The 25,850-nt window shown below is 36.9% G+C and overlaps 1 protein-coding gene across 1 annotated transcript in view; it reads right to left on the bottom strand.

The window, feature by feature from the left end:
* The window catches only part of epha6 (eph receptor A6), a 194,331-nt gene that overhangs the window by 141,018 nt on the left and 27,463 nt on the right, over nt 1-25,850 (bottom strand). Inside the window, exon 3 of the mRNA XM_008403535.2 lies at nt 10,222-10,885. Coding sequence (XP_008401757.1) covers nt 10,222-10,885 — 664 coding nt within the window. The remainder of the gene's footprint in view (nt 1-10,221; nt 10,886-25,850) is intronic.

Below are 25,850 nucleotides of genomic sequence, written 5' to 3'. Positions count from 1 at the left end.
ACATATGCAATAGATTCACAACAAGAGATATAGATACAAAGACCTGAAAACAGTATTTTCCTGTGCAAAGATTTACTGAATGAAAGAATGTTGAAAAAGTGGAAAAACTTTACCTTTATGTGGAGCTTTATTAGACCGGTCATTGCAAATCCAAAGTCCGGAAATATGTTGAAAATTTGGCATCCAAGAAGGATGTGTTTAAAAGTCAATACGGTAAAACTCAGCTTAGTCTGAAGCACGTGTGAGTTTTACACAACTGAATATTGGAGTTTCAAGGAATAAAGACGTGAAGGCATGGCCAAGCTTGGACTGAGTTTGGAGAGTGCAGTGATTTATGTGTGCAGCTGTGAAAAAACACATTATTGAGTACTTCTGTCAATGGAGCTGTAAGTCTGGTTCATGGACACAACCTATCGGCATGCATAAGAAAATGCTGGATAGAAATACAGATGTCTTAATTATAGCAACGCTCCAAAACCAATCTCAAAGCTTCTTCCCAGCAAGGACTACTGTCAAATGATTCACACAAAATCTAGCAGATAAAATGCGTCTATGCTCCTATTGCAGAACAAATGAGTATTAAGTAATTAACTTTTGGTTTTTGGTGCAACCAAATCGCTACTGAACACAAAATCATCGTTGATGCTGAACCCTCAGTAACCCCAGTTTTTTTTCTGTTTTTCGCTCCTCTTTTAACTTGGGAGCGGCTGTCTCCAGCTCCTAAAATATACTTTCATTCATGACAAGTCTGCTCTTCAGTCGAGGCTTGTGATGTTTTATCTGGGCCATGTCATATTATACATAGCCTTTAATGACTAATTCAGTCTCTCGGCTTGCGTTCTAAAATAGAACAAACACACACGAAGGAAAGGGGAAATCAATTGAAATGTTGCAATGTCTGACAGGAGTGCGCTTGAGGAGAGAAAAAGACGGAACATCAGACAGTGTCGCTTGCTTTTGTTTTCTAACAGAGAGAGCCTGCCGCGTGGAGACAGGCAGCAGCTACATGTACGTAAGCAGGGTGCCGGTATGTTAGGGATTTTTTATTTTTTTTTTAACTCGGCTGTCTTTGATCACTTTCCAGCTTTGAAGTAACTCGCAGCAAAGAGGGGAAAAAAGCCAAGCAGAAGTCACGGCAAGTTCACATCTCAACTAGGACTCGCAAAAACTCTAATCTGCATAATTCATTCTCTAAACAGTTAAAAACGGAAAGTGATTAAAAAGATCTCTGGGTGCCGCATAAACCCAGAGCTTCTTGACAATGGCAATTAAATAATCTCCTTCTACATATTTGTTCTCAATTACAATTCGATGAGAGAATACTTGAATCTTTACACTTAGGATTGTTTCAAAGTGACAAAATAAACCATTAAGGTGAAGAAATAAATAATCTTTTTTTAAAGGTTTTTTATGGATTTATTTGTAGTGTTTAGACAAGAAATGGAGGGGAAGACATGCAGAGTACAGGAACCGAATCCTGGACAGCTGAATCGAGAACTTGTAGCCTTTGCACCCGGGGTGCCCAGTCGACCTCTGACCTATATGCCTCCCCTAAAAAGGCCAATTTCAAGAAGAATTTGACAATTCCAGCCTCTACAATTGTGTGTATACTGTATATTCTTTACAAGACCCTTTAAAACTTGGTAACAGGGATGGAATTTTTGAAATTATAAATTTTAAAATACGAAGAAGAGAAAAAGAAAGTGACATTAAGGTTCATTTCGTTACATCTCATGTCAACATATTCTCAGTCTGCTGATTGATCCATTTTTTCAAACTTTGTTTTGGGAGCAGCTGGGGCCAAATTTACTCTTTCAACTCGTTTCTGTTAAAGGCCTGTAAGATGCAAAAATGTAATTTTTGTAACATGATGCACATTAGCATATTGTGGAACAGAAAAGTGTCAGCTAAAACCCAAGCCAACAAACGTAGACAAGAAGAAACTGAAATTTATTGAACAATATAGTGGCTTTAAATTAAAACGCCGCTCGACTTAAAAACAAGTGTGGCTTGTTGCAACAATTAAGGGTTAAAACTAGGTGTTGTATACCCTATCAACGTATGCATTCATGTTTTCCTTTCACAGTTAAAATAATAATTAAAAAAAAGAATCAAGCAAATGACATTTGAAGAATTCACAGAGTAAGTGACTAAATCTTTAGCATTGCGAATCACAGCTCTCTGCACCACTTGTCATCACTGTGATTCTTGCTGTGAAAATTAGTTTTATGTGTTAAAACAGTTTCTAAGAAGAGAGAGACAGAAATTTCCTAAACATAAAGTTGCTTGGATAATCAGAAGACAACATTTTATCGAATATCATCTTCAAAGCCATGGTGTTCAAAACTGAGTTAGAAAAAATTAAGAAAATTTATATGTCGCAAACATTGTGCAATATCTGGTTCAAAGAGTAACTCACTAAAAATTTTAATATTTAGATATTTCATAGGCAAAGATAGGCTAAGATAAGTGCTAGCTGCATGATAAGTTTGAATTATTGTTTTATTGCAATTTTGCAGCAATAAGTAAAATAATGACTCTCCAATGACCAATGACTCTCCTGGAGTCATTGGTCGATCCTGGAAAGGCTGCTAGTTCATCACAGAACGCCACAGACAGCAACAGTAAAATTAAAAGTTCTATTTTGCACCCACTGCATATCATACAATGATCATAAAAGATTCATATCAAGTAGATTTTATAACAGAACAGGCTAATTTTAAAGTTAAAATCAAGTAAAAAAAAAAAAAGGCAGCTTCCTGTATAGAGTGTGGCATTTGCACCCCAAAGGATAAAAAATATAGAGCAATTAAAATTTATAAGCTGGATGTGACATTTTGAAGACAATGCTATGCGAGGCTGTAAAACTTTCCCCCTGTAAAATAGCTGAATATCTAATGTTGTCATATATGACAAGTCAGCGGCGACTCTGAGTGAGTGGGGATTAAATTCATATGACATGTTATGACCCACCGCCATTGTACACTCCGTTTCTCTCGCTCTCTCCAGACTCTCCCAATTAAGCCTGAGGGGCCATCCTTGTTAAACTAAAACCATACTTTTCTGAAATGTCACAGCGTCTCCCTGCCGTGTAGCCCATCTGTAAACAGCTCTATTGCTGCTGCCAACCTAAGCCCCCCGGTGGGTTTCCATGTGTTTGTTTGTAAGAACAATGAGCAAAATGTTATTTCCTCTGATTTCTTGTTCCTGATGTGAGCAGATTATCATTTTTTTGGCTTGTATGGTTATTGTTTGCCATAATGCTGGTATCTTTGGATTTCTCCATCTCCATATTTGTCTGTGTGTTTCATGTAATTGATCATGCGCGTCTCCGTGTCCTCACCCACCACATCCTGATGTGTGTGCGCGACATCTCATTTAGATGGCTGACAGGTTGAAGGATATGTGCTGTAATTGTTGTCTGACTGTCTTCATGCTGTAATTGAAAATGTCTCATCAGTGAAACTTCCATCAAGATGTTTATGGAAGCACAACGTTTAATGCTAACACAGCTATTCCTGTTATCTGCACAATTACCAGCATGTAATACATTTAAGGTAAATATTTTGGATCCGTTTATTTAACATTAAAAGACAATTTTGAAGGCCACATTTTTTTCAAATGTTTTCTTCTTCAGAGTGGTTAGGTGGTTAGGGCTGTTAAATTGAAAGAAAATCCGTTTATTTAAGGGGTGGCATGTATTTTCAATACATGACAATCAAGAATATGTTACCTTCAGCTATAAAAATGATCAAACATAAAGTAATTTGACATGGCAATTTGACGTCTTGAAATAGATGTCTGTCTCTAAGTAAATTCTACTCTTTCCGACACTTTGTACTTCTACTTTTGTTTTTAAATTTCCTGGAAAACCTTCTTCCCTATGTTTTGGCGTTAACCCTGGAATGGGATTCTTTCATTTATGTCTTGCGCTGGTCTTGGTCTTTACAGTTTTTTTTTTATTTTTCACTCATTTTCTGCCATTCCTTGTCCCTTACAAGAACAGCAGATGTTGTTCCTTTTTTATGTACTTAAAAAGAGGAAAGGAAAACAAATGATTGAATAAAACTACGAAAAACAGATAGGAGGGCATCTAAAAGATATATTTCCAAAAATATGAAAGGGTTTAGCAAAGATATTTTTGAGAACTACATTTTTGCTGATGAAATGAAATTGTGCGTTTATATAACTTATCTTTAATATTGCTCTTGCATTCAAATAAAGAAAATTACAGCACAATGCTGATATAATTTCTGAATTTCTTAAGAATTTCCTGCTTAAATGAGTCCTAGGTTAGATTTAAGTTTAAACATTACTTGGAATATGGCCAAGTGAATGAGAAAAAGCAGAAAAATAAAAATAAATAAATAANTATATATATATAAAGAGGGCCAGAAGAAATGTCAAGAGACTACTTTAAGGAAAACAAGCAAGCTTTAAAGAAAAGTTTTTCAAGATGAGAAATGACTCTAAACTTTTGCACTGCGGTTTATGATAAGGCAAGAAAACGTCAAGTCACAAAATGTTATTTAAATGTGTTCGTTTTATTCCACGGGGCTTTGATTGATACGTAAGATGTGGAATGCAATCATTTTCCAAGCATATGGCAAAGAAAGATTTTACAATGTAAATAAATTGCAGCTAGTTTGCCTCAACTCGTTGCAGGGCAGATCCGCTCTGATACAAACACAAAACTCGCTGGAGTTCACATATAAATAAACCCACCCAAACACGCAATTACATTATTCATAGCACTGCTGAGAGCTCTTCCACAGAGCCTGACAAACACACAAGGGCTGCTGTAAACACAGAGCGATAACAGCATCAGCCAGATTGTCTTACAGTGTGAGGGATGGAAGGAGGAGGAGAGGAAGAAACACGTTCCTAGAGAATAAATGTGTGAAATGTGAGTGTGTGTGTGTGTCAATCAACATTTTCTGGATTGGACAGTCTGCATGCGACTCATGCGTGCACACCTACACACATGCAGAACATAGATGCACTAAATATTTACACACGTAAATATTTTTATCCTTCTTCATACCTTTGTATTCACATGACATTGCAGATATATGCATGCATTGACAACTCTACAGAAAACTTTCTTTCACCACCTAGGGAAGACGAAAACCTGTAATGAAGATAAATTGCTTGTTTTACTCTTTTTGAAGTAAAGTCTTACAGGAAACTCTGGTTCCACTAACCAAGTTGATCGTCTTCATGTGACTGTTAAACAACAACAGAGTGTATTCAGTCAGATGCTTCTTCAGAAGATCCTTACTTTCTGCAGCAATTGGCATCTACAACCAGGATATTATGAGTTGAACCAACATTTAGTTTCCCTATGGGATCAGCAAAGTATTTTTTTTGTATTGAAATTTAATTAAATTAGTAAGTGAGCAGCACCATTGATGTGGTAAGTCAAACTAACTGAGTTGGTGTGAAGTTCGCTCTGCAGAATGCTTCGTTCTGCAGTGGATTCAAATCAACATTGGAAAACGTACATAAACAGATGGCTCTGTTGGGTAAAAAGTGAAATGACAACTCTACAATACACTTACAGTTTAAATAGTACTCAAGAAATAGTTGTTTTTTTTAATCACTGTGGACTTAGGCACCAATTTAAACTCAGGAATTTTTGTTGAAAAACATCTTTCTACAGAAGTGAACCCTTTATTAAAACTGTAACAGAGCTCTTACTAGGAATGTTTATTTTTAAATTTTTTTATATCTGGTGCTTTGTTAGAGTTTGTTTGCACAAAGTCCTGCAGTCTTATTCAGAAACTTGAGCTCATGCTGTGGGACTCAGAAAACTTTACAAATGCAATAACTCCCATTTCTTGTTAGTGTGATGGTAATGAAGTGTGGCTCAAATGAATGCTGGCAGGCTGGGAGGTAGGATGATGCAAAAATAATTAGCCTAAAAAAACAAGTTCAAAATCCAGAATACTAAACAGGCAGCAGACATAAGACAGTACCAGCAAAGGAACGACAAAACTGGAGTGCTAAATCTGTTTGCCATAGCAGCGTTTAGTCTCAAATAGCTCTGGTATGTTGAACAAGGCGGTTCAGTTAGTATTTTTAACTGCACATCTTGCATTTACGGCAGTTTGTCTTATGTTGCTTGGATTTTTTTAGTCTTTATCTTACCTGCAGCAACACGAGGGTGAGCTTTGAAGGATGGAAGGAGATGCAATTACTCTACCCAAGTCTAAAGGGAGTGTAGGGAAAACTCTGGTATAAGAACCTTATTTAACAGATCCAGCAAAAATATTGGCACAGTCTCTTACTGTAAAGCAGCTAAGAAAGAATCAGGAAACTGAGGTACTGGAAACTAACTAGAGAAATGGTAGAACAACAGTACTGAAAGCACAGAGAGACCACAAAGACCAGATGGTCGGTGCTTTCCTTCACAGTAAGCCGGTGGACGACAGGAGTGATGAGAAGCAAAGAAGGTGGATCAATGCCAATATATTAGTATACCCTCAGTACGTGTCGTAAACTACTTTTAAATAAGTTACAACGAAATGTTAATTAGTCCCTACCAGTTAATATACAGAGTTTTCATCACAAGAATGACCAAAAATAAGCAGATCGCCGTAAAATAAGAAATGGCTATAAAAGAATCTCCTAAAACCTACAAAAACGAAATCATCACTTTGGCATTTTTTGTATAAAAAAAAATTTAAATGTAAATTCTAACCTTGAAATCATTGAACGTTGGCACAAAAACTGTCATCTGTCTATCCAAACGCAGCCAAAATCCGACCGAGTTGAGCAATGCCTCAAAACAAAAACAGAACTAATTCCTTTATGGAGCCCAATTAAACGGCCTCTATTCCTAACAAAACAGCTCGTTGTAAAGTGGGGACTGAAAAATCGGCTAAGCATGCCACCTCAGCCTTCTCCTTCAATGCTCAAGGTGCTCCAGTGCTCCTTTGTGTGGAGGCATTTAATAACGAAGCCTGTTTGAGTCCTGGAACAATGATCGGGAGCTGCATTTCAGGGCTGACATTGCAGTAAAATGCCATCACATTGCCCAAAGGGCTAAACTTTAGTCAACTGTGAAATCTGCTTCAGAGAGAGCCCAGAGCAGGGAAACAAAGGTTGATTTAAATTCTGTTATATACTGTATGTAGCTGAACAGGGATGCATGATGGTGACAGTTTAGATTTTGCTAAAATTTTAATTTGGTAATGACAAAGGTTTGGTTTTTAGTTCTATTTGATGTTTTGATTAGGATGGTTGTAAATCACAAAAAGGGGCAAACAGTGCGACAACTTTTGGAATGACATAATTCAGTTCAGTATGGCTGATATCACAGAGGTTACGAAGAGTAGATGTCTAACCGCTTTAAAGAAAAACATCTAACACAATTGAATTGGCAAAAAAATTAATAAAATTGTAATAATTTCTGCTTTAAAAAGTGGGTTTTCTACCTTTACAGACTGTTTTGTAACAAACAGTTAAGAATATTACAAACGATTTAAGGAGTGCACATGAAGAAAGGCAGCATTTTTGGAACAGTTGGACTCCAATCACAGCTGCAGTTTCACCTCTGCCCTCTTGATTGCGATGCAGCTGCAGGTGCAGCTTGGAGGCTTAGCCGACCTGTGTCACTCCACAAATTGTAATCAGCTCTGCAAAGACATCTGGTTCTGGATGAGGGAAAAGATCCAGGGAGACTTCTAGAAAGAGTTGTTCTACAGTAGGCAAAGCAAGGCGGCAGTTTGTGAGAACAGAGGACCTATAGATCATTGTTGTCAGGGAACAAAACTGTTGTTTTCTCTCAAGGGTAATTAGTTTCAAAGCTTTGTGATATTGATCATACATCCCGTTTAATTTAGGAAGTTAACCAGGTTCACAAATGTGAGATATCTGTTTTCATACAGTCTGGAGTTGACCTTTAAATCAAGAATCTTTCAGCGGTTTATGATGCCACTCTCTGTGCAAGCACATCAGGTACCTTGCAGATTGCAGATCTGCAGACATGTGTATCTGATGACCCGACATCAGGCCTTTGGCTGGTTAAAAAGAAGTTGCATTGGACCTTGTTGAAAGTAGCATTCCCAGTGAGTGGTACTGCCAGTGATAACCTAAAGCTCATATCAGAGGGCTCAGGATCAAACTGCGACCAAGCTGGCTGAGGTAATCTTTCTCACTGAGATAGCCCCTCGGACAGCTGGTGGTTGAACACTGATGTACAAAACAACGCCATACATACAAGCGTGTCTCATCAGAGGTACCCCTGCACCATTTTTTCCAGGCAGACTAACATTTTCAAAACAAAACCTTCTGAAATGGTTTTGATTCTTATATAAACTTAAGTTTTAAAGTTTGACATACTGGCTAACACACTTTATCCGTGACTCAGAGTCAAAATTGACAAAAAAAAAAAACTCTTAAAAGAAATCCTTATCTTTTCTTAAAGGTATGCATTATGTCAAAAAGAGCAAACATGTGTATACTTATCCTAACAATTCTCAAAAGCCCTGAACAAAAACAACTGTGAAGTTTGATACCTTAAATGGGTAATGTAGGCGTTTTGATGTGAGGTTCTGATCAAAGATCGAAAGCAGTTAATATCTGATTAATATCTGCTTTAAGTCTTCATTCACTACAAATAGTAGATTCTGAAGGCTAAAGCCAAGTACAAGGCAAGCATCTACTGTCTTACACCAACAGTCTCAAAAATAACTACTAGGTTATACAAACATTACTTTATTAATCATCATCATGTTTGCATTTGATGGTTATTAACTTAGAAGCCACTGATTATTTACATGGGAAATGGAGGTAAGAAAAGGTGCTTCAACAGTAATTCTGTAAAGACTTAGACAGATAACAGGCTGAAAAAAAGACTGAAAGGGTATAAAAAGGACAATTTATGTAGTAGTGTAAGTGAAGTCCATTTTATTGACCATTTCACTACCTCACTTTTCTATCGGTTGATTACTCTATAAAGGTCTTGGCCTTTATTGGATAAAGCCTGAGCTGCAGCCTGTGGGGCCAACTAATCTGAATTTATGCTAAAAACATTATGTAACTATGGCAAGATAGTAACTGCTTAGGTTCTTAACAAAACTCACTTACAAAAATCTGAATCGAGATAAAAAAATTAAAAAGTGCTGAACGGTCATATGTCAGGTTTTAGGAGAAAACATGGGATTATAGTCTATATATTCTGCAAAAATACACAAAATGTGTTTTCGTATTTGTGCATGCACAAGCATTTACTAATACATATATAAACATGCAGCTTCAGCAATAGTAAAGCTCTTTGACAGCAAATTTATGATCCAAAACAAGGCAAAACTTCTCACTTTACTAACTTATTCTACAGAGAGGCTTCAGTGAGTAATACTGGTAGTAAACTGAAAAGTCATGCTAATGGGAAGATAAGACAGGAGCTAAAGTAGGAAAAAATACCAGCAGAGTATAAATCTGTCTTTAGTGTATGAGAGCAGCAATATGGAAGGTGTGTATAATTACTAAGAAGAATAAATTTGGGGAGCAAATAATAAAATTAGATTTTAACATCAGTTAAAAAGTGCAAAAACAATTCTATTTGCTCTTCTTTGAGTGAAAATACATGATTGTCGTTGCTGTAGTATGAAACATTGTACCCTACCTCCAAACCTCTTGGTGTGCTTTAACTGAGTAAATATGTAGACACAACATATGGGAAGCAAACATGAGACACTAAAAGTCCTATGTACATCGACTATAAAGACTTTATGTGATGCTTGAAATAACAGCACAGGTTGTGCCAATTTTAAGACCTTACCTTCATAAAATAAAAATTAACTTCTGATTGAAGTTAAATGCAGAGATAGTGTTTTAGTGCACTGACAGCCCACGAGAGAAAGAGATAAAAAAGAAAGCATGTGTAAAGTTCTCTATTCCTCTAGCTTAATATTCCAATTGAACTCCTAAGACAGCTTCGATTCAAGGAAATAATGCTACCCAAAGGGTTAGGCTGTTAATTCGAAAAGAAATGCCTAGTTTAAAAGTTGTCAATGTGAAGGGAAAATATCACACACACACAAATACAGAGAAATTGGGAAATCAATAGCAATTATATATATAAATGTATGGACAAACTCTGTGTAGTGAGAAGTCAATCGGAGACTCCCTGTGAGTTTAAAAATAATAATCCAGCTGTGGGTGCTTATCTACCCAAGACAATATTGTGAATAAACAGGAGTTTCAAAGACTTACCAACACATGAGCCATCAATCTCCTCATACCCGACGCTGCACACACATCTTCCCAGGGGGACCAACCAGTCTCCGTCTGCTCCACAAAACAGTTTGGGTGTGTCTCTTTCTTCAGCATGATCAATGCATGCTCCCCTCACCTCCACCAACGAGGAAGAGTCCACACGAGGGACTGTGTCTGGAAACGAGGCCAAGTTCATCAACGTGAATGGGCATTTCTTGTAGTAAACTCTCACCGAAACCAATGCAATGCAGGCGCCGATGTCCTGGAAAGCCAGATAAAAGCCTTTTTTGGTCATGGGTCCCACCTCCCGCACCTCCGTGTTGAGCTTGAGAATACGATCTCCCAGATCCATCTGAGTGAAGCTTTCATCAGCAGCAATGGTGTCGATCTTGGTGTACTGGCTGGGCTTAAATTTGACACCGTGGGCTTCGTCCATCTCATGGTAGAAGAGGTTGAATGTCTCCTTGCAGGTGCCAGAAACCCAGGGGATGGAGTTGCAGTCGCGCAAGGTGAAGCGAAGCTCCACGTAGATCTTTTGGGCCGCCTGTCGAGAAATCCAGTTGGAGCGAAGCCAGTTGTTCTGATTAGGTTCCATCACATTGCAAACCTGGAAAGTATGGATGGGTCGATTGTGTTCGTCCATCTCCGTAATGGCGTCCCACTACATAAAGAATATTAGAAAGGCGTAGAGCAAGGAGCATGATGAAAGAGGATGGTAAGAGGGAGAAGAAAATCAGTTAGATATTTAGATCAGAAGCTAAAAGCCACAAATTATATAACAAGTGATGGTTTTCATAACGTACAAAGCATGAAAATCCTTGTAGGCAAGCTTTAAATTTTATTTTTTAAGATTGAAATCCGTTTCACTCTTATTTCCTCAGGTGCAGGTCGTATTTTTCTCCTAAAATGATGTCTCGCTTCAGGTGCCAAGTCATCAACCCTGAAACTCCCAAGTCATGTGATCAGGGAGCATGGCAGCTTTGCAGGGTCATTAGGTTACCTGTCCCCATGTTGAAGGGAAGAAAGTTAATGGGGGTTTTTAGCCTTGCGGTCCTGCATTGCTCTCTGGTTTTATTAGAGTTGGGACTGGCTTCAAGGGTGACCCTATAACCACCAAACATCCACCTGCAAGACTCAAATTACCTGCTTGGGAATAGGAATTCTCAAATCACTTCGCTTACAATGCAGCATCGGGCCCTCTACGGTGCAAGCTACGGAGTTTGCCTTTCTGTACGTACGCTTTCTATTTACACAAAACCTACTTCAGCCTACCACTGCTCTGTACTATATTTGTAACATTGAGTTGCAATTAAAACCATCCTATTGCATACACCGCCATAGATTGCACTTTTTATCAAAACAAAAAATTGTAATCGCGAAGTAAATTAAGGGCTGGTCAATGAACTCAAAGACGAACAAAATGCATCATTTTCAGACGTCATGGTTTCACTATGGCTTGATCTTATCCAAACACTGCAATTAATACTGTTTTTACCAAGATATGTGAGCGTTTTACTGGGAGGTTTTATTCACAGAATCAAGTATAAGGCTATTAATTACCACCTTACACACACACACACCCTTAACCATCATTCGGTAATTAAAAGCAAACCAGCTGAATCACATGTACACAAACATAAACACTCTTCAGGTTTCCACTTTGAGGCTCAGACAGAAGATCCGACCGTTCCAATTAACTGCACAAAAATGCTCCCTTTATTGACTAACACAGTTAAGAGATTTGGCTGCAGAGCTGCTGGTTATTTTAACAATATTTGCCTGATAATCTTGCACATTTAATAAGCTGTTTTTCACTTAGCTAAATATTACCTCTTGTTGAGAGCAGTAATCGAAGCCTAATGTTTGCTTTCGCATACTCATTATCCTTTTTAATAACATGTTCTAATTCAATCATCTAAAGGCGACAGGCTTTAATCTGCTCTTCCCTCAAGGTGTAATTGCAGAATTACAGTGAAATTGATTTTGATTAGATGTGATATTGTCCATTCCAAACTCACTATAAATTAAGTCTAAAATCTCTCACTGTAATTTTTAGCACAAAGGGGAAAAAACGGATAAAATATAAAGAGTATTACAAACTACAGTGTAGATAATGCATCTTAACTTATAGTACAGTACTTTTTTACATGACCTATTTTGAAAATACCCCCTGATTTTCTTATGGAGAGTAATTCCAATAAGCTGGTCAGATAAACATTTCATGAAACTAAGGCTTTTTAAAAAATATACACAAGTCAATTTCTCATTTCAACTTGATTTTGCAAAAAAAAAAAAAGCCTTTCTGGGGCAGCATAAAAAAACGAGTCCTAAATGATGATTTTCATGACTTTCTCATTCTAAGAAGGTCTTACTGCCAAAAGGCTTTGAAGATATTTCTTTTGTCTTACTTTTCCTTTTTTTTCTCAAGTCTAAAGCACATATCTTTATTATCCGGAGGTCATATTTTTATAAACCATCTTCACCAGACAAAGTCACACACTAAAAGCATTTCCTTTTTTTTTTTTAGAAAGGAAATATTGCAGCATTTTAATATCCTGAGATGTCATGACACAAAATTAAATTACAGTCATGGTAAGTTGTGTTATGATCCCCCTTTGAAATCGTTTTCTATGTAGATCACCAGTGAGAAAAATTATTTTTAAAATAGCTTTAGAAAAAAACTACATAATGAAATATTCTGTGCAACAAAATGTATTAAACTTTATGTTGGTTTGTGTTTAAAAATTGACTTCAGAAGTTTCCTAATGAAGAAATAAAGATGTTATCATAATTTTGCATATCAACTCAGTTGACGTTGCTACATCAGTAAACACAACATGCAATATTAAGAAAAATGCAATGACACTTTATAAAAACATGATATCAAATAATAACCAGCAGTCCAACAGATATGGGCTCGAGAAATCAAATTAAAGATAGACTGAACATATTCTTCATTACAAAAACTATGAACATTTTTAAAATATCTGATGGATAAATGAATAATGTAAACAATATCAACAAATAGTTTGCTAAACTTCTACCACAATTTTAGGGGTAGAACTTAAATGGTAAAAATGACCTTTTAGCATATTTTTCGCCAGCAAAACCTTTCAACAGAATGGTATCCATTGTGCTTTTAAATGTAATTCTTCACAAATGAAAAAAAGTAATTATTGAAAAAACAAACTTTATTCAATTTATTTCAAGAAACCAGTAAAAAAAAAAAAAAAAGCTTACCACAGGGATGCAGACACAAAGCAAGGTCAGAGATAGCTCTCAGCCTTTCATTCATAATACTTTTTTTATAGATCACAGGGACACCTCTGCTGTAAATGGATATCAGATAATAGCTAATATCGTGGTCTAAAATTGAATGCATTCCCCCTATTAGATTGCATTCTTTAACAGTAGAGCACTGAACGAGAGATGGGAGACGAGGGGGGGAAAATAAGACACCAGGCGGCTTAGGGAAGAGAAAAACAGAGAGTTCCAAGATTGCGTGGAGGTTTGTGTCCAAAAAACAATTTTCTTCAGATGCTGCAAGGTAATAAGTAAAGTTAGATTTCAATGAAACAAATTTAAATGCCAGGGTGGATATCATCCAATGACAGAAAGACTGAGACAGCAGCATCACAGTAAATTGTCTCAAAGGAGTAAAACAATCCAGTGTGATAGAAACACATTGTTTCTAGGATCCTCTAATAAACAGCTAAAGCTCAGTTCCCAACTGAATACCATTCACAAGAGAAAGAAATCCAAGATTGTGTGAAGTTGTTGAAACAGTCCATCAATGAATGACGATTTAAATAATTTCATGCTGCTTTGCTTGTAACAAAACAATAAAAAGTAAAACTTATCCAGCAATAGAATAAAGGGGCAATTTGTAGACCACCATCACACATTAGACCACTTTCTTGTAGGTAAGTTGTAATATAAGAGTCGTCTTACTTCTGTTTCAGAGTAGAAAGCTTAAAGTCTTTCCTTGACAGCCATCTTCCTCATCATCCTGCCTTACATATTTGAGAAAACCGAGAAAATGCAGATGATTGATGGCAGCCTGAATTCAAGCCATTTATAATCCATCTCGCAGATATAAGACAGTCATTTTACTGGCCTTTTGCCCAGGGCAGGGATTCTTTTATTAACACTGTGACTCCCAGAGCCCATTTCAAATTTGTACTTTAAACTTTAGTGTCATAATGGCCTCTCTTCATCAGAATTAAACATTTAGCGATCCCCAACATTCCCACTGGTTGGATAAAAAGATATAAAGAAAAAGTATTTAACGCAATTTATGACTGAAATTTTACGGTCCACTTTCTCAAAGTTAAGTGTTACATTTCAGAACCAAGGGAAGGTTTAAGAGCAGTACTTGTAAAGGTTTCCTGTTTAACTGGAGGGAGACGGGATCACATGGACAGTTATAGCGGCGCTGCTCAGAATTACACTTTACATAGACGTGAGTGTCATACCGCCTTTTTTGGCCTTTTAGAGATAAATTTAAATAATTATCATTTCAGAGAAACGGTTTTACACAATAATTTTAATTATTTTAAAAGTAAATGTTGACTGTACTGGTTTGATTGGTCAAAATGAGTCAAAAATATACCTACAGCCTCAAATTTACACATTTATGCATCCCATAACATTGACTAACTTCAATAAAAGTTCGCAGTTGTGTGTCCAATTTGTGTTTTAAAATATCCTTAAATTTGGATGTTATATATTTTTGAAAAAAAAAAAAACAGTTCAAAAGCATCATTAAAGGCTAAAAAATAAGGCACTTCATACAATGATAAGTTTATGTAAACTGATAGCGTGTTTTTCCAATTTTAAATTTGGCATCCGAATTCAAAGCCTTACAGAATAAAGAATAACAAAAATAAGAAATGTTTTATTATAATGGGTCGTCTGACATTTCAGTGCAATGAGAATGGTGAAAGTGAGAAACCAGAGAAGATAAAGTCTGCAGCTGTGACTTCAGTGTTACGGGACGGTGTCTAGTTTGATAGCAGGAATACATTTGCACAGCATCAGCATGAAGATGTTATTTAAAAAGTATGAATTGTAAAAAGCAGCAAAATAGTAAATGTAAAACTGTCATACGCCATGTTTGTTCTCCAAGCTGCAGTAAGGAAGCAGTGGGGTCTCTCAGCAATTTCAGCGAGGAATTACAGATGTCCAATGGGACCCAAACAGGACATCGGACTGGCACAGAATAAAGTTAAGTCACAGGTGTTCATTTGGACTGCCGGGGACTCGGTCTGAATAAACATTCAAAATGAAATGTCCAGTTGCCTTCCCAGATTTACATAAAGCAAGAAATGATTCTGCTGTGGCATGCTGCAAACACAACGTGTGAGAGAAGCAGAGGAGTTGGTAGCAGGTGTGCTCTCCCATCGTCTTAAGTCTCTCTGAATGTAAGAAAATACACAAAAATAGAAGATGCTTACTGACGGCAAGCTATATTATTGCAATCATTCCTTTCATCTTACACCGACTGTGAAGAATAAAGAGATTGTAAATGTGTTAATGAAGTCAACTGCCATGTGATTTCACCCAAGTAATAAGAACTGTTAGTTTGTGTATGAAATAATAATCTCAGTCTAATTTAGATCTATAATATTCATTGAATTGCTATCACCATCACAATATGAAAGTGTACAATGTCACAACTGTAAAGGACAGTTGAGAAGCAATATGTTTGATTACTTCAAATTAAATTTCAGAAATTTACACTCGGCATAAAAATTAGGTTTGCCATTAATGCAAAGCAGATTTGTGTTTTAGAGTGGCATAGTCAAAGCAAGGGATGGGCAAAAATGTAGCCGTTAGTGGGGAAAAACTGTGTACAAATATGAGCAAATCATCCATAATTTAAATGCAGTTGATTTATAGTTTTCATCACTGTGGAGATAAAAAGTTGCATGTATTCATCTGATTAATGTCTGATGACGCAATCTGGATTCTCTGTTAATTAAGTTGAATGAAGATTAAATGTAATGGAATATGTCGTAATCATTTTAAAAATTGTCAGGTAAAAATAAACTATGACAGGATTTGTTTGACCTCGTCAGTAGAAATGACAGACAACGTGAAAATCTAGCGCAACCTCTGCTCAACCTCTGGGCGTAAACTCGTCATGCTTATCAATCTTATGGTTTTGAAAAACCTTGTCATAAAATATGTAGAGCACTAACGAAAGTCATTGCACACAGCGAAGGGAAAATTTGTGTTACAAGACGATGCAATTTATTTTCCTCCTGGAGTGTGTGACTTTATTTTATATTTTCCTATTCATTCATCTTAACTATCTTTTCCTTCTCTTCCAGTTCCCATGAGTCTCCTCTGTTTTTCCTATGCAATCTCCCAACACCTTGACTGTCTGTGGTCCCCATGCGTTCTGTCTGTTTCTGTTTCTGTTTGTATGTCTGTTACCGCCATCATTGGGGTTGAAAGATTTGTATTTAATCTTACAGCTCCTGTTTGTGATGTATGATGAAACACCACCTCTACCTGCCAACAGCATATGCACGCACAGTCACATACACAAATCATTACCACAGGGGTAGATGAAGTATCATTTCTCACCAGGAAACTAGATGTCAGGTCTTTGTTATGAAAGAAAAAAAAAACAAGAAGGTAATAAAACTGCAAACTTTAATAGAAGACTGTAGGAAAAATTATTTGTTACAGAGAATATGGTCAACATTTTTATAATTTAAGCACTTAATTGCCATCAAGGTCTTAGAAACACTTTTTTCCAATTGCATAACTTGAATAATCATATCTAATATGACATTAAGAATATCCCAATTCTTTTTCAATTATAATACTCACCTTCACACTTCTTTAAATATGAATATACTGTTTTACTAAGTGCACATTTCTTGTTCTCTTTTGTTTTAGATTCGTCCTTGCTCTTATTTCATTTTACGTTGATCTGCATCCTTCTATTTGCCTGTCACTTTGCTGCTGGTAGACATGAATTTCCCCGCCGAGGGATAATAAAAGATATTTCTTTGCTTTTCTGTTCCATCATTATGCCCAGTATACGTGTGTTTTTATATGTATCAAAAGAAGCTGGTCCGTTGGGATCTTATTAGGGGCTAGTGAATCTTAAAATGGGGATTCCATCAATATCTGGCAACCTCAGACAGGTCATTGTGCTTAACTGAGTGTCAACAGGAAATTCAATACTTTGATTGGGGAATTATGGAAATAAATTATCATTGAGTGCTTTAGGACTCCTAATTAAATTTCTAACGATTTGCTGATGAGGTATATTGGCAAGCCACTGAGGAAAACTGTACTGAACAACAGAGAACATGGCAGAAAGTCTTTTGACATTATTAGCTTCAAATAAATTTCAGAAGGACTTTAATTATGGCACTATTTATCAGGGGATCATAGTTAAAAATGGGTAAGATGTGCACTTTGGCTTTAGCAACCTTCAAACTAAGGGTGTTTTTCTGATCTACCTAAAACAAACAACAAGAAAACCCACAAATGAGTTCAACTGAAAGTGCCATATATGCTTCTCTTTCACTATATTTTAGATTCATAATTTGTTTTATTGCGGAGGACTTAAACCCCATGAGTAAGTTTGTTTAGTCGAACACCACAAACCCCAGTATCTGTTCATCATCCACAATCAGATGTCTAAACATCTCCAGTCTAATTTGTGAACATCAGCAGGTGTTTATGAAATCATTTTATGATGACAAACAGCATTTCTGACATTTACAGTTGATGCCTATAAATGCTGTTGAGTCACACACAAACTTTCAAACAGAAATCCTAAACAATCCTCTCCTCTTAATAAAATAACCGGGTGTCTATAAACAAAACTGCAACCACTGATAATACACTCAGCTGATGGAGCATTATTTTGACTTTTTTTTTTTCCATAGATTTTTCTTATTATTTCACAGATTATTAGCAGGCAGCTTAAGCCACTTCTCCATTGTCAAGTCTCACTCTGGTTGGTCAACGCAGGGTTGTGGTCATCCGATGATGTAATTTACAGCAACACTCAGCAGGACTATGGGAGCATCACTGGTCCAGGAAAGACTGGGCTGAAAAGCCAACACCTACTTTTACATTTTTCAGAGTTGGAAAGAAAACTAGTTTAAAGGAAACAGTGGAACTGATTTACTATTACCACTTTGTCACTAATATTTGTAGTTTATAAAGCAGAGTTCCTTGAAAAGATAACTTTTAAACTGAAGTTTTGATGAAACAGTACATTAGCAGCTAATGTGTCTTTATTTGGTATAAAAACTGCAACTGGACAATAGCTAGTCCAACAGGGTCAGAAAATCAACTCTGTCTTAAACAACTGCAGCGTCCAAAATGTCATCAACATGCATTATGGTTTACAGTTATTTATACACAAGCCAGGGATTAATTACATGGAAAATTGAGGAGGTTGTGCAACACTGGCAAACTAATGGTTAGTCTACCTGACTAACAGAGAAGGTTTCTGTTGGAAAATAGTGCTCACTTCAGGTATACTATTTTTGCTTTTTCATTACATTATTTTCATGTTAAACAGTTACTCTGATCAGAAACGGGTTTCACACAAAAAAGTATAACTACTAGTCGCACACTGTAAGATTCTGTCTAAATTTCTGTAAATTTGATAACAGCTTAAAAGCTCTGTTTGGTTCTAAAGATTATTATGTTTTGACCGTTTTATACTTAAATTTTACATTTGTACAACATCATTTCAAAGCTATCAAAGGCCTGTAACCTTAACATTGAAACAATTTATGGCTCAAGCCATCTTAAAGCATTCTGAATCTCTTGACAAAGCTGCAACCACTAACCCCAACAAATATGAGCAAAAAAGGGGAAATGAAATTATAAAATGCTGCTCGTCTCAGCCGCTATAATTGTTTTGAAATTTGAAGTTTTTAAGAAAGCAGAATTCAACTTCGATTCTTTTCTAACTAGATTAGTCTTAGTCTCGGGCTGGCTAACCCGAATAGTGCAGGAGAGTTGTGAAATCCTTTTTAACAAACCATTATTACAGAAATCTAAAATACTGCTACATTTGATAAATTTACAAAAAAAGAGCAAAAAGTTTTTCTACTGTATAAATTAAAGTAGACGTACTTCTCAGGTTGTCTCCCTCAGGGGGAAATTGCTATAATCGACATTCTGAAAAGGTACAAATCGGAGCCGATTTCCACTCAAATTACTGAAATTAAGGTAGCAATTTTTTTGACAATCAAATCTGCTTTCATCTCAAAGACTTTGGTTGCCTAATACATGCCAGTGAAAAATGGGACTGTCATCTCTACGATTTCATTTCAATACAGGTCAGTGCTCAGGAAGCAGAAAGCAGCCTTCACCCTTGATTCTAACACCAATAAAGGCGCGGAGAAGATATGGTGTGGAAGACAAACAGCATGCTGGCATTGTGCCACATCCCACAACTTAATAGATATCTTTACCTTGAATATATTTGATTTGGAAGAAACTTTAAACTTGGGGGCAAGGCTAAAATGTGGTGGTTCTATATTATTTTATACGATAAAAAAAAAAAAGACCTGTCGACTTGTACTGCCTTGATTTAATATCTTTGAGACTGGTGCACCCAAATAAAGCTTTGCAAAAGAAATCTGTAAAGGATGTGTCTCCTTCAAGAGGAAAGGATTATTTCCAAATATATCAGCCAGCTGCAATCATGGTTCAAGCCTGCTGTGAGGGGAGCCACCCACCAAACTAGACCATTCTAATACATCACCGGGTCATCTGCGTCCCCTTTGGTGATTAATTTAAAAATTAAAATCAAGCAAAACCCACACCCTCTACCACTCCAAGATCCTAAGTACATTAACAACACACCCCGAAATCAATAACAGCAGGTAAACAGGTCTGAGTAAATGAAATCCAAAGACCCTGTGCTCTTCTCGTTCCCGCATCCATCACAGCAGATGGGTAGAAACCGGGTGGAGCCAGAGGACTCATCAGTCATCCCAGTGGTGCCATCAGACATGCTGGTCAAGTCAGTCAAGTCAAAGAGGTTTAAGGGCACTGAAAATAGAGCTCAAACCTTGCAACAGTTGTTGTTGTTGCTGTACTGCGCTTTGGGGGTCATTTAGTTTCTTTTGTGTGATGACCACTTCAAAAGGTCAACATAACACTTCAAAGACTAAGATAAAGTGTTCCCTCTAGGGTTCATTGTGGTCAGGTTGCAAGGGCACCTGAAAATTAATGTCAGCTGGTAGAAACATGAATAATAAAACCCTTTTAGGATGCGGTGGTTGTCCTGAAACAAATATGTCTGCAGGTTCAACAGAGTTGAAACAAAAACTCTTTCTTCTCACTAACATGATTTATTTCTTCATAAAGAAATGGAGAAAAATAAAGACATACACACAGACTCTCCACAGCAGGGGTTTTCCATAATGACTACGGGGGTCTGCACAGTGACTGCAAACTGGCTAACCTTTGCTTTCTGTTTTCTGCAACTTTAAAACTTTTGTTTGAACAGGCAATACTTCTCCAGGCAACATGAGAAGCTTCAGCAAACTGAGCAAACTATCACAGCACTTCAGCTGGAGAAAAGCGCACAAAGCAGCTCACTTACAGCTTATGTTATTATACTCACAGCCTTCTGTGTCACCGTGGGCCATCTCCTTATATCGCTCTGTTTGAGTTGGGGGGGGATTGTATGTTTGAACACACGGGGTTTTAAGAAAGAGCAGATAGCAGTTTCACGTTCTTTAGAAATGCAATCTTTTGAAACGTCCTAAAGCACCCTGGTTGGTAAATTACAGAAAAGAGAAACTGAAAGAGAGCGAAAAGGAAGCAATTTGACATCTACTTCACACCATGTGATGCTAAGCACTATCCATCAAGGTTTTATTGATTCCCACATAATACATCACGTCTATACAAAATGAATTTGCCTTGTAAAGTCACACATCTTCCATATATTTCCCCCTAAAAAGACAGCAGAGTGGTGGATGATAAATGTCAGAGCAACAATAAAAAATGATAAGATAGTTACATCAATGTATATCAGAAGGAGACTGAGAGACTGCTAAAGCGCCATGCTTGGAGGTTAAACATGTTTTACTCTTCCTCCACATTAAGTCTGAGGCGTCTGATATTCAATTTAGCACCAACTGCTGCAGTAATGCATTTATACCATTTAGTACTGTATAAAATCTATTACAGTTATGGCCTCTGAAGGAGGTTCCAATCCATCATGTGGCTCCATCAGCCACAGATCACTCTGCCTGTGTTGTAAATCAATCAAGATTGACAATAATAGATGCAAAGCTTTACCTTTAACCTTTCAATCGAAAAGAAGAAAGAAAAGCTAATTTGTATTTTGACAAGTCTCATTTTGTAAAGTCAAGGAGCAGAAGAAAATCAAAGGCTGGCCCTGAAGAGAAGACAGCTCTAATTCACAAACTATGTCAGAAACCACTAGATATTGTCCTTGAGTCAGACGCTTTGCCCATCACCAGTGGCTCCGTTATTAAGCTATGCCTGACCTCTGAACTCCGAGCTGAACCAAAACATCTTTCTATTACATGACCAGGTTTACCTGCCTTTAGTGTTTTAACAATATCAGAGAGAGAAAGAGGGAGAGGGAGAGAGATACAAATCTAAAAACAGAGCAAGCAGGAATAACAATAGTTTCAAAAATGCATATAATAAAACATAATGATTTAAGAGAAAGAAAATAAGTCCTATAATAATAGTAATAGATTTTATTTTAATGCCCTTTGTATCTTTAGGTCTCAAAGGGCTAACTGAACGAGCCAGTCAGTCTCCTGACTTCTATCTGCAAACTTTAAAAATGTAAACGCATCCAATAAGTTTTTTAATAAATGTACTTAACTGTCTTCATTAGTTATTTCCTGTCATTAAAGCTCTTTGCCTAGTTTTAGTCTTACCCAGTTCTAGAAGAAGAATCTCCTACTAATTACCTTTTGCTATCCAATTATTAACTGGTTATTTGGAAACATAATCAATAGATTGTCCATACGCTGTATTAAAGTTAAGTCAAGCAGAAAGGGCCGAGGATTTTACATGTTAATGTCACAATTATTATTTTTAGTTGCAGATGCATTCTTCGATCAAGCACACACTAAAGGGATGTTATGGTTAAGACATTTAATTTTTGGGGCAAAAACAAATCCTTATTTTAAAAAAGCTTCATTAAAAACAATGAAGCTTTTGTTTTTAATCACACCAAGCTAAGATTGGTGTGTAATAATCTGAACCTGTTGTACAGAGAGCCGACTCTGAGGTGAGGTTTCTCGTTGCCTTTCTTTGTGCATCTCCACTCTGTTAGAGCAGAAAATATAACTACATGTGAAAAATCTTCAGAAATGGAATCACACAAAAAAATCATGTTTATTGTACAAAGTCAGTATATCAACAAATATTGAGTAATTTAACTTTTTTATTTTTCTGCATCCATTCCCTGACCTCTTGTCTGAGAACAAACCCTTACAGTCTATTGAACGTCATAGATACATTCAAACTGATTCAATTATTTTTTTCAGTTCAAAAGCCTATTGGAAACAAAATCTTAAAGCAACTCCAGTCATTAAAAACACAACCGCCTTCCAATCAAAGCGAACACTGGTTAAGGGTATGAACCCTGTCTCCTTTCAACCTCTTCCTCCATCTCATTTTCTTAAACGGTGATGTGTCACTCTCCTCTACACTCTGCTGACTGTTCCTCATCCGAGCCGACACAGACCAGAGACCTCTCTTTTTCTCCCCACCAGCTCAGACAAACTATGCGTGGGAAAGCTTGAGGGGGAGGGAACTTGTCGTTTTACATATCTATTTTTGCCAGAGTGGCAGGCAGGCAGTCTGGAATGTCAATGTATGGCCCAGCAGCCTCTGACTGATGTGAGATCACAGTGACGGCTGCACACAGTGGTGTGACGAACACACATACACAGACTGTGCCAGTGGGTGAAGTGGGAGGGGAAAGCCGTGTACAACTTTGATAAGGACAGGTTGCCCAGGTGGAAAAATGGCAACGAGACACAGAAATTCAGCACCTTGCAAAAGTATTCAGATGACTTGAACTTTGTCACCTTTTGCCACACTGAAATCACAGGCTTCACTGTATTTAATTGAGCTTGAATGTGAGTATAATCTTTTTTTTTTTTTATTTGTTTGCTTTTACGGCATTGTTCGTGGATATGCTAACTAACCTTAGAGTTCATGACAGGCTCCATTGTCATGACTACAATAACTACAATAACTAGTTGTAGTGCACCGGAGAGCAAGCAGGAGTGTGTGTGAGCATATAGAGCGATTTGCATATTGTTTTAAAATAAACATATTTTATTAAAAAAAAAAAAAATTTTACAAGGATTTATACATCACATCTTTTTACTTTCACTTTACAGCCGTGCACTACCCTGTCTCTGTCCATCACAGTCAGAGTTATTTGTAATTTTCTTGGTTTTCTGAAGAATTGTTCTTTGCACCATCATCTCCAGAGGTTCCACAGTCGACTCCAGAACGACCCAAACAGCCAATTTGGGTCTCTGGTTCTGATGCTGCTGCCCCAACAGATGATGGCAGAAGCGATGAGGCTCTTAACAACAGACTTGGAGAAGATATCCTCTTCATGAGACTGTCATAGAAATATACAGTGTCTTCAGTCAGAGGTTTCAGGTTTTTTGTAGTACAGACTGCTATATAAACCTTTCCTGCCTACACCAATCACCATCTACAATAACTTTAATTAAAGGAGTTACAACATTTAATTTTTCTTTGGGGCCAATAAAGTATCTTGGAGTTGAATTCAATTGAAATATTCAAACAGCTGCACACATAAAGGTCTCTCACCTTTTTGTACGCATTCTCAAGATCAGCGCTCTACATGCAAGATTCCGAACTGGCGTCGGTTTTAGCCGAGCGCTGAAGGCATTGACAGAGACGTCTCTCTCAACTGTAGGAAAGGTCACTGCGTTCTCATTTTATTGTCTTTTTCTTCCCATCCCAAATTCAATTAAATTTTAATCGGCATTATTGGCTTGACTCACAAGCAACCCTTTTTGCGGAAACATTATTGTATTGATCGAGGTGGAATAATACTGCAGTAATGCGCTGCCATCAAGTGCTGCTGATGGATGTACGCTTGAGCAAAGTCAATAATAAAAGACACCGTAGAATTAATTTCATTTGACAAAAATTGCTTTGTTTTGCCTTTCCACTACATTGTACATTTAGAAATTAACATAAAATAATTTATTTTCAGGTTCAAATCATTTCCACACCTCTGATAAATTAATTGAACCAACAAATCTGAGGTCAAACGAGGCCTTGCTGTTGCTGATTTGATGACAACTTCCAAGCAAAAACGTTTCAAAAATTAATTTGACAGGAACAATAATAGCAAGTGGTGAAGTTCTATTAGAGGAAGGGAAACAAATAAAGATCTGACTTGATTTACAATTTATCATTCAGTTAATTATACCATCTTTCTTTCTGCAGACAAACGGGATACCAGTCAAACACACCCAAAACACATTGCTTCTTTCCTGCTTTCACACTCGGCTGCCTTTTGTTAAGAAGATGCTGTCAGAGAGGCAGATAATATAAAGAAAAGAGAGAAAGATATCAAGATGGAGGTGAGGAAATAATACACCCGCGACAAGAAAGGAAGACGAAGAAAAGGTAAGGCAATATCTCTGGTTTCTAGCTTACTATCCCAAAGAGATTGTACTAGGCAGCCCTGTTAAAACAAATTTCTACTTTTTTCCACACTTATATGTTTCAGATAAGACTGATTTTAATATCAAACATGGATAACCTGAGTAAATCAAAACGTTTTCAAAAAGCTTTCCAAACCATCCTGCTTCATTGTGAAAAATAACAGCCCACTAAAGCAACAAGCTTGTTTTCCCACAAATTGGCAACAACTGAGTCAACAAGCCGAGTTTTACATGGCTGAGTAAAAACTTTGGTCCATTTTATTTTTTTTACAGAATTGTTTTGATTAAGACTTTGAGTAGGCTGCTCCAAAAGTATTTGACATGTTGTGTAAGCTGCTGTGTTAAAGTACGCTTACGTTTAGGTCACAAACTGATAACCAGACGTTCTCCTTCAGGATTTACAATTGGATTGAGATCTGGCTTTGACTATGCCTCTCCAAAACATCCATCTTGATGGAACAAGCTCTCTGGGTAGCTTTAGCTGGATGCTTCTTCTGCAGATGAAAACTAGGATTTCCTTATATTTTGGTGCTTTAATTTGACCTTCTGCTGTTAAAAAGAGGAAAATGTGTTGGCGACACTGACCACCACACACCTGAGTAATCTGGGTTATCACAGCTAACATGTAATTTGACAATACTTTCAAAAAAGGTTGGTCTGAAAAGCTTTTATACCTTGAATGAAATCGTCATTTGAAGGCTTGTAACTCCTCGTAGGTCATGCTTCTGTTATACTAAAACTAACCCAATGATGTGAAACCATTCAAGTATCAGAAAAACACAGTAAAAAGAAATCTCTAACGGGAGAAAATACTTTTAGAGCACAGTAAAATCAGTAAAAAAAAAAAAAAATTAAGTATCCAAACAAGTTGTGCTGGTTTAATTTAAAAATAAAAGCTGAATATTTGTT

Source organism: Poecilia reticulata, linkage group LG2 (assembly GCF_000633615.1).
Source record: "Poecilia reticulata strain Guanapo linkage group LG2, Guppy_female_1.0+MT, whole genome shotgun sequence".
NCBI classification, from domain to species: Eukaryota; Metazoa; Chordata; class Actinopteri; order Cyprinodontiformes; family Poeciliidae; genus Poecilia; species Poecilia reticulata.
Note: the sequence above shows the minus strand (reverse complement) of the source record. Positions and strands in the feature narration are given on the sequence as shown.